The sequence below is a fragment of the Labeo rohita genome, chromosome 2, assembly GCF_022985175.1.
Source record: "Labeo rohita strain BAU-BD-2019 chromosome 2, IGBB_LRoh.1.0, whole genome shotgun sequence".
Classification (NCBI taxonomy): domain Eukaryota; kingdom Metazoa; phylum Chordata; class Actinopteri; order Cypriniformes; family Cyprinidae; genus Labeo; species Labeo rohita.
Window position 1 is genome coordinate 37589784 of NC_066870.1, and position 9916 is coordinate 37599699.

Genomic DNA, 9916 nt, shown 5'->3' on the forward strand with positions numbered 1-9916 from the left:
TATAATAAATATATGTTTTTATAAGAAATGTTTCTTAAATAATTAGCGTAGTAAGTTGCACATTCCTTATAGTATCACCAAATGATGTTTGCATAATTTGTCCCAAACGGTTTAGTTCAAAAACATAATTTCTATAGTATTTTCAAGAATATGATACAAACAATATCATATTGTAGTGCATATTGTAATATTGCACACATTTAGTCAATGCACCTTTTGCACAGCACGTAGCTTTTTGCATTGCACATTTATTTAGCTGTCAATATCATTTTTACCAGTAGATGACGCTTGAAGGCAAGAATTGCATTACAAGCATTACTTGCATCAGTCAGTATTCTATGTGTATTTATATTTTGATGGATCTCACATCTACTGATGAAAGTTTTGCAAGCTCTACATAAAACTCCAAGTTGTATTTTGGCTATCTAATGGCCATGCAGTTTCTGGGAATGTTAAATGTCATATAAGAACAAACTTTGCTTGGTTGCTTTCCATTGTCAAGCACAAGGTCTCTTTCTGTGTAAGTGGGCGTTTCTTAGCTAGAAGTTGCAATGCACTTAACATAATGCTGACAATAAAACTGGCTACGTGACACCAATATTAAATACAGAACATGTACAAATACAACGTATATGTCCTAGAAAACGTCCTTGTTCAATATCTGTGGCTTTAGTTTCTTTGCACGATCGATAAAATATAAATGAATCGAATACTTCATATTTTAACATTTCATAATAAGCATTAAAAGAGGTTTCTGAAACTGACCTGCCTCTACAGCTGCTGCACGTCTTCCAGCCCAGAGCTGCTGTCGATACCTGTAGGATTTACAGCACAACATAATCAATTAAACAATCAATACATGATGTGTCTCTTAATCATAGGCCGAACATAAAGCACAGCGGCGCATTTACTGCCGCACAAGAGGAAAATAAACCGAGCCTGACCTTTCGCCCTTTCTGAAGAGCATAAAAGTCAGTGTGAATTTGTATTGATTAAGACACGATGCACAACAAGAATATAGCTACTATCCAGCTACGTTTTTGCAATGTTCTTCAACGTGGATGGGCGAGACTTCCGGTTCATTCGCGGCTGTAGGGAAATAGCGAGAAGAAAAAAAACTGTTTGCGCTACAAACCAGTGTGTTCATAATTAAGATATTACAAGAATTATTAAAATAATATGGTAAGACACCAATTTGCAATATCAAGCAGCAAAACTTGCTGTTTTGTAATGCTAAATATAGACGCAGATGAGACCGGAAGGACGTATAAAAATACAATATTAACGTTAATGGAAGAATGTTTGTTCATGGAACGTTCTGAAAATGTTCCGTGGTATCTGATATGGTGTTACTCTGAAAAATCTGCATTAGATATGCAGGCTGTTATTTTTGACAAATTAATAAACAGATTAATAGACTTGACATGCTGCATGTGGGTTGTCAGGAGATGTCCCTGATTAATCGTCAAAGAGAAAACCAGACAACATTTAATACAGCTGAGAAAAAAGGTAGTTTATTGAGCAAATATTTTGTTTGTAAAAACCAATTCATAGTAAGAAACATTTCCAGAGAAATCCCTGTTTGTACACAGTTTTGCCCTTTCAAGATGAAAAAACACAGCTGCTAATCCCAAACCGACCGTCAACACCACAAAATCAATACAGACTATAGAGTTTCTGATACAAAAATAAATCAAGGCACATTTGCTCCAGTTATCACTGACAAAACCTGCAAAGTGGACACACGCATAACACAACATAATGCAAAACATTTAATAGGAATATTAATAAGTACTATCTAGCCAGTTCACATGCACAATAAAGATAATTAGAAATGCAATCACTAAAAAATTTAAAAGTTTGTAAAAGTCTGTCTCAACACTAAATAATAGTAAAATCTTCTGTGAGAAACTAACACAGATGCATGATTCACATAATTGACTGAAGTAGAAATTTACACTGTAATACAGGCACCAATCTATTGCAACTTGAACTGAAATAACCAAGCAATCCTTGTTTTATAGCCTAAATTATTAATTAATAATTTAAGAAAAGTACTAAAAAAAAAAAAATTTTTTGTTGCATATATTAGGTCATAACAACTGACAAATATATATTTAATAATTTAGTTAAAACATTATTTTGGGCATTCCAATAATGAACATTTTGGGGCAATTAAAAAATTATATTAAAATAAAAGATAATAAATTAAATATTTTTATTAAATTTATTTAATATTTCTTAAATAAAGGTAAATACATATTAAATAAAATAACAGATATAGTAGTAGATATTAATATTAATATAATAATATATATTATATATCTATTTTAAAACCATTATAAAATTGTCATTATTTAAAATAAAATTAAATTAAACTGAAATAAAATAAAATATATATAAAAAAGCATTACTTATTTTAAGTTAGTTGACAAGACAACATTTTGTTTTACTTGAGGTACTAAAACAACTAAAACTGAAAAAAAAAATTGCATGTTGGCAAAAAAGACACTGAACCCTATTTTCAGTAGTCCATTAAGCAAAATTAAGCAAATAACAAAAATAAATCCTTTCCGCATACATTAGGTCATAAGCATAGATAGATACTTAATTATTTAATTAAAACATTATTTTGTGCATTCCAGTAATTAACATTTTGGGGCAGAAATGTTATGAAAATATTGAAAAATATAAAAAAAAATAAATAAATAAATCAAATATTTTTTATTAAATGTATTTAATATTTAAAATGTAATATTAAATAAAATAAAATAATAGTATATATCTCGACAGGTTTTGTGAGAGTCACTGTTGGACTTCTTTTAGCTTGATATAGATTAAATTAGATATTTAATTTAATTAAAATATTATTTTGCACATTCCAAGAGTGAATATTTTGGGGTAGAAATGTTATGCAAATAATGAAAAATTTTATATTAAAATGCTAAATTATATATATATAATAATAATTAGTGCTGTCAAATGATTAATCACAATTAATCAAATCCAAAATAAAAGTTTACATAATATATGTGTGTTCTGTGTATATTTATTTATACATATGCATGTATATATTTAAGAATAATAATAATATAAATAGAATAATATAAATTATGTAAAACTGTAAAAAATATACTTTATGTGTGTGTACTTATATATACATAATAAATATACACAGTACACACACATATATAATGTAAACAAAAACTTATTTTGGATGCGATTAATTGTGATTAATCATTTGACAGCACTAATAATAATATATGATATAATACAATATTTTATTATTATAATCAAATCATTTTAAAAATCAAAAAATATGTTCTAGACAGGTTTAGTGAGATTGTTGTACTTCTTTCAGCTCTCAGTCAGACAGGTGGTTTTGTAATTGTTTAGCTAGACCAGTGCGTAATCGAACTGTCCCCTCTCCAGACCGTCTTTATGATCAGACCACGATGAGGACGGCATGCTGCTGTAGGGGTCCAGAAGAATCCGGAAACATCGCACCAGCAGGAACACCAAAAAAAACAGCAGGAGTCCCACGAAACAAAGCGCCGTGATCTGCTCTGTGTCCGGACCCAGCAGGAGCCCCGCCGTGGCCCCGGGGCCCGTGATGGGAGCCAGAGTCTGCAGCTCATACTCCATCAGAGGGCTTTCACTCATCTTCTCAGTTCAAAGATGAAAGAAGTCTGGTTTCTGAGGACGAGAGATTCCCGCAGGATGAAAATCACATGAGAAAAATCTCAGTTGTTTCTCCTACATGACAATGAGACTAAATGAAGAGCAAACTGAGACATTTATATTACATTTACATTTACCACAAGTCGTTACGCAGATGCTTTTATCCAAAGCGACTTACAAATGAGGACAATGGAAGCAATCAAAATCAACAAGAGGAATTTTTTGTTAATTATGTAACAAATAAAAAGAAAACAAATAAATGGAATACAAAAAGATTAGAGAAGGTAGTGTCTTTTTATTGTGCATGTGAAAACAAGCAGAGACACCTCCTGCTTTGTCCTCACAGGGTTATTATACTTAATTGAAACTAAAACCATAAAAAAAACAACAATAAACATAATAAAACAAACCTTAAGCTTATTTTATTTAAGCTAGTTGCAAAAGCAACATTTCTAATTTAATTTAGTTTAACTTGATGTCCTCCAACTAAAATATTTAATTCATTCTAAAACTGTAAAAAAATATTCATTACTTAAAATTTAACTGAAATAAAATAAAAATAAAAAAGCTTAAATTATTTCTTTTAGTTTAATCTGGTGTACTGAAATATGAAAAAAATATTATATAAAAATAAAATTTAAAAAAATTAAACTTATTTTAATTCAGTTAGTTGCCAAGGGAACATTACTCATTTAATTTAACTTAACTTCATGTACTAAAATAACTAAATCTGAAATATTAAATTAATTTTGAAATCATTAAAAAAATTTCATTATTTAAAATAAAATAAAATTTAACTGAAAAACATTAAATTTTAGCTAATTGCCAAGACAACATTTTATTTAACTTGATATACTAAAATATCTAAAACTTAAAGAAAAAGTGAATAAAAACTATATAGACATTTAAAAATATTAATAATAAAAATGACAAAAATTATTAAGAAAATTATTAAATATCAACAATAAATAATGATAAAAAAAAATTTAAAAACACAATTATTGCACAAAGACATTGAACCCTATTTTCAGTAGTCACAACTGAGCAAATTACTAAAATAATAAAAATGAAAATACTGTGAAAATGTTATATTAAAATATTGCATCATTTTAATTAATTGTATTTAATATTTATTAAATAAACTGAATTAAAAATTTAATAAAATAAAATAATATATATGAAATATCTAGACAGGTTTTGTGAGATTCACTGTTGGACTTCTTGCAGCTCGATATAGGTTAGATTAGATATTTAATTTAATTAAAAAATATTTTGTACGTTCCAGTAGTGAATATTTTGGGGTGGAAATGTTATGAAAATATTTTAAAATATTATATTACAAAATATTACAGTGTATATAATAAACTTTAATTACAATTAAAAATGAAAAAAGCAAATATAAAAATATTTAAAATATATATAGATAAAAACTATAATGGTGTATGCAATCAAAAATCTCATATCTCAATATGAACCCAAACATTTCTCATTCAATGATCTAAGCACTGTACTCTTACTCTTTTATTTCTCTTTTCAGGATCTAACACAAAGCTAATACTTAAATAAAACAAATCAGAAGTCTCTTGCATTGAAAAAGCAATAACATTTCCTCTAGAATAACTCATCCAGGTAAACATGTCATCAGCAAGCAGTTACTTTACCTCACAAGTAGATGCGATGAGAAATCAGAGCGTTGCAACAGGATCTCCATGCACAGAACGGCCAAAGCTCAAATCTCAGCGGCAACAATCTGCAAACTACATCCAGTCCCGTCCACATCTTCAATGAGCTCAGACAGACCTTGCACTGCTGTTTATATGAACAGAAAACCTGCTGTGACACGCTCTTCTGTGGCTAATTGCACACGCAGCTTCATATTCAGGTGTCCGAGATAATTGCTGAAAGCTCGGACAGAGAAAAGCTGCTATTTCCAGCCAGAACGTGACAGGAAAAGCCGCTCTGTGAATAAAGAGAAAGACGTAAATCTGGGTCGATCAGGATCTCAAAACATTGTGGATCAATAACGGGCACATAAAAGAGAAATAAATCAGGTCACCTCTTCAGCACGGCATGAGAAGAGCAGATCCGTCAGGAATATTAAAACGCACAGGCTGTATAGCGGTGAACCGTTCTAGTTAAACTTTATTTTAAAGGCCCGGTCGACAGGTCAGCACTTTGATGGGATGGTTTCCCAGCGTTTCGCTCCATGTTCATCAGCAGTTAATACAGGCTCTGACTCCATCTGACGGGTTACGTGTGCTGACAGATGATTCCTGTCCCAAAGACAGCAGAGTTAATAATAACTAAAGGGTTAAGGGCGGGTCAAAGGGCATCTATATATATATAAATTTAGGAAAGAACAGGTCAGACAGACTAAACACTGCTTTGGTTATCAAACAGCCTCAATAGAGGAACATTAATAAATTGAGCTTGATATATAACATGATACTAAATAAGGACATTAAATCAGACCAAAAAATAGTGACTGAATCAACATTGCTATATTATCCTGACTAGGTTAAATTAAGTCATTCTTAAGGTTATTAAGAGAGAAATGGCTCCTTAAGGTGCTAACTATATATGAAGAGTTCAGATGCAAAACCAGCTAGATCCATCTGACGTCTTTCTTTAAAAAATGCATTTTTATCAGGCTCACATGTATAGGTTTCTATGGAAGTACCAGTACTTCTGGTTTGGCCTGAGGCTGGTATTTTGACGAGTTTGAAGTAAAAGTATTTGATGGATGTATAATATGTGTCGAGAGCATTCACCCAGTATCATTATCTCATTTTTGACCGAGATGGCTTTTAGCTGGTTTTGCATCTTAACTCTTCTATATATATATATATATGAAGAGTTCATTTGCAAAAACAGATTTTTAACAATTTTCAAACATCATATTTTTTCATTGTGCATTCCAGTTAATCTCAATCAAACTGCAGTTGGGTTATTTTGATTAAGTAAAAATAACTAAAAATACAGCTAACACAATAAAACACAAAAAAGCATTATAACATAATATAAAACCTGATTTTTGAAAAATGTAAAAACAGAATTATTTGTTTTTGCAAATAAACTCTTCATATATAAACAAAATTTTATGATAATTTTCCCTCTACAAATTACTTTTATCCTATTGTCATGAATGTAAAAAGCAGTTTCAGAAAAAAACAATAAAAAATCTGAAACATCTTTTTGTTTGCTGTGGTACAGTCTTTGGCATTCACTTTATAAACTTTCTAAACTGTTTCATGGAGTTTTTGTCCAGTAAAGGTTTTCAGAAAGACGTTTTATCATCTTTTAATATTCTAAGAATGTTAAAACCATTATTCCAATTTTCTTCTCAAGATTAGAATGTTATTTAAAGGTTCCTAAATGCTATTTAATATGTACTACTAACTTATTTTCACCCCAAATTATTATTTCAAATAAAATTATTAGAATTTTTTATTTTAATATTGTAAAAATGATTCTAATGTTATTTACAGGTTGCCAAAATGTTTCTTACAACACTGTACTAATGCTGTTTTTACCCAAAATGTAACATTACTTGAACATTTATCTTTAATTTTCTAATCATGCTATGTTCAGTTTTCTTGTTGTAATTATAGAAACTTATTTAAACATTTCTTAGAACGTTTATCAAGAACTAACAACATCATGAGAACATTGTGGAAAAAGTTATGTGTATATATATATATATATATATATATATTGCTGCTCAAAAGTTTGGGATCAGTAAGACTTGTAATGATTTTTAAAAAAGTCTCATGATCATCAAGGCTGCATTTATTTGATCAAAAATACAGAAAAAAACTGTAATATTGCAAAATGTTATTACAATATAAAATAATGGTTTTTATATTAATATACTTTAAAATAAAATTTATTCCTGTGATGCAAAGCTGAATTTTAATCAGCTGTTACTCCAGTCTTAAGTGTCACATGATCCTTCAGAAATCATTCTAATATACTGATTTATTATTAGAATGATCAATGTTGTAAACAGTTGTGCTGCCAATTTTTTTTTTTTTTTGGAACCTGTGATTCTATTTGTAATGATTCTTTGATGAATAACAAGTTAAAAGAACAGCATTTATTCAAAATATAAATCTTTTCTAACAACATAAATGCTGTCACTTTTTTTTTTATTAATTTATCACATCCTTGGTGAGTAAAAGTATTAATTTCTTTCAAAAAAAAAAAAAAAAAAAACATTTGAACAGTAGTGTATATTGTTAGAAAACCTTTCTATTTTAAATAAATGCTGTTCTTTTAAACCTTTTATTGATCAAAGAATCCTGTGTCACAGGTTCCAAATAAATATTAAGCAGCACTTAATATGTGACACTTAACACTAGAGTAACAGCAGATGAAAATTCAGCTTTGCATCACAGGAATAAATTATATTTTAAAATATAATATAATAAAAACCATTATTTTATATTGTAACAACATTTTGCAATATAACTGTTTTTTTCTGTATTTTCTATCAAATAAATGCAGTCTTAATGAGCATAAGAGACTTTAAAAAAAAAAAAAACATAAAACAAGTTTTACTAATTCTAAGCTTTTGAGTGCCAGTATATATATATATATATGAAATTTTGATCATTTTCCCTCTACAAATTACTTTTATCTTATCATCATGAAAAAAAAGAAAAAGTTATGCAGGTTGTTATAGTTGCAGAAGGAAATCCCGCCTGTACAGAAACAGACACAGATCAATAGCAGAGCAAATCGATCCACTCACAAACTATAGATAAATCATTGTTTGCAGTCTATGTACTTGACTAGAGCATCTCTAGATAAAAATATATGACGCAAGTTAACAATAAACACAATAAACAGAGCAAACAACGGATTTATAGTCACTACAGTCAATGCCTAATTATCATACTCTGTTGTCGACTTTCAAGTTTATTAGTAACATTCATAACACATCCTTAGAGAAATACAATATGAAGAATTTGGACCTGATAAGGTGTTTTATGTAAGTTGACGATATCTACAATATCTTTGTATATAGGCGTCAAAAAGTGTTATCAAGTATTCTTTTCTGTTTACAGTGAAATTGAGTTTATTATGTAAATGTAGGCTATAATATTCCTTATATAATGACAAATTACGCGAACAGCTTTAATGGTATTTTAAACTACTGAAAGCTTTGAAATGTAATTAAAAACTAAGTTTTAAAAATGAAAACATAACATACCTATGTTGACGGTCCGGAGCGTGTGTTGGTCTGGCAGCTCTCCAGCGCGAGCTCACTATCATCCCTCACGCACTCGCCTGCGATTGGCTGAATGAGCGCGCTGGCAAACACGCATGCACGTAACCGGGGCTAGTTGTCACACTTCTACTCTAGTGGAGTGGATAATATTTCCAAGGTTGTGTTAATGTTTGAAAGCAAACTTTTGTAAAGACACGTACAGAAACCTTCTGAACATCTACACTGTCGTTTCCCAGGGAGACGTACATGTTGTCACAACGGAAACCTTTTGTTTACTGAAATTGATTTGGAAGAAAATGCCTATAATACCACAAAACCAGCCATAAGGGTAATTTTTTTGGAAATTGAGATTTATACATTATCTGAAAGCTGAATAAAAAAGCTTTTTATTGATGTATATTGTTAGGATTAGGACAAAATTTGGTCGAGAAACAACTTTTTAAAAAATCTGGAATCTGAGGGTGCAAAAAAAAAATCAAAATATTGAGAAAATCGCCTTTAAAGTTGTTCAAATGAAGTTCTTTGCAATGCATATTACTATCAAAAAATAAGTTTTGATATACTTACGATAGCAAATTTACAAAATATCTTCATGGAACATGATGTTTACTTAATTTCCTAATGATTTTTGGCATAAAAAATGTATCATTTTGACCCAATACAATGTATTTTTGGCTATTGCTACAAATATACCCGGCTTTTGTGATCCAGGGTCACAAATCATCTTCAATAACATAGCCTGTGTATGTAAGTATCTGTTTTTTAATGTTATTAAATGTTATATTTGCTATAAAAGCAAATAAAACTCTCAGGCATAAGGGTCAAGTTTTTGAAATTGATAGGACAATATTTGGCTGAGATACAACTATGAAAATCTGGAATCTGAGGGTGTAAAAAATCAAAATATTGAGAAAATCGCCTTTAAAGTTGTTCAAATGAAGTTCTTTGCAATGCATATTACTATCAAAAAATAAGTTTTGATATATTTACGATAGCAAATTT

The 9916-nt window shown here is 29.5% G+C and overlaps 1 protein-coding gene across 1 annotated transcript; it reads right to left on the reverse strand.

Moving 5' to 3' along the window:
- Nucleotides 1-3166: 3166 nt before the first annotated feature.
- Nucleotides 3167-8915, reverse strand: LOC127152432 (cortexin-1). Its single transcript, XM_051093090.1, has 4 exons — nt 8897-8915; nt 5738-5954; nt 5343-5640; nt 3167-3696 (listed from the first exon to the last, which is right to left on the reverse strand). Exon 4 carries the CDS (start codon nt 3661-3663, stop codon nt 3397-3399), a length of 267 nt encoding a protein of 88 aa, XP_050949047.1. The 5' UTR covers nt 3664-3696; nt 5343-5640; nt 5738-5954; nt 8897-8915; the 3' UTR covers nt 3167-3396.
- Nucleotides 8916-9916: the final 1001 nt, after the last annotated feature.

Excerpts from the sequence above, each read along its gene's own strand:
- LOC127152432 (XM_051093090.1), bottom strand. The coding sequence starts at position 3,663 with ATGAGTGAAAGCCCTCTGATGGAGTATGAGCTGCAGACTCTGGCTCCC.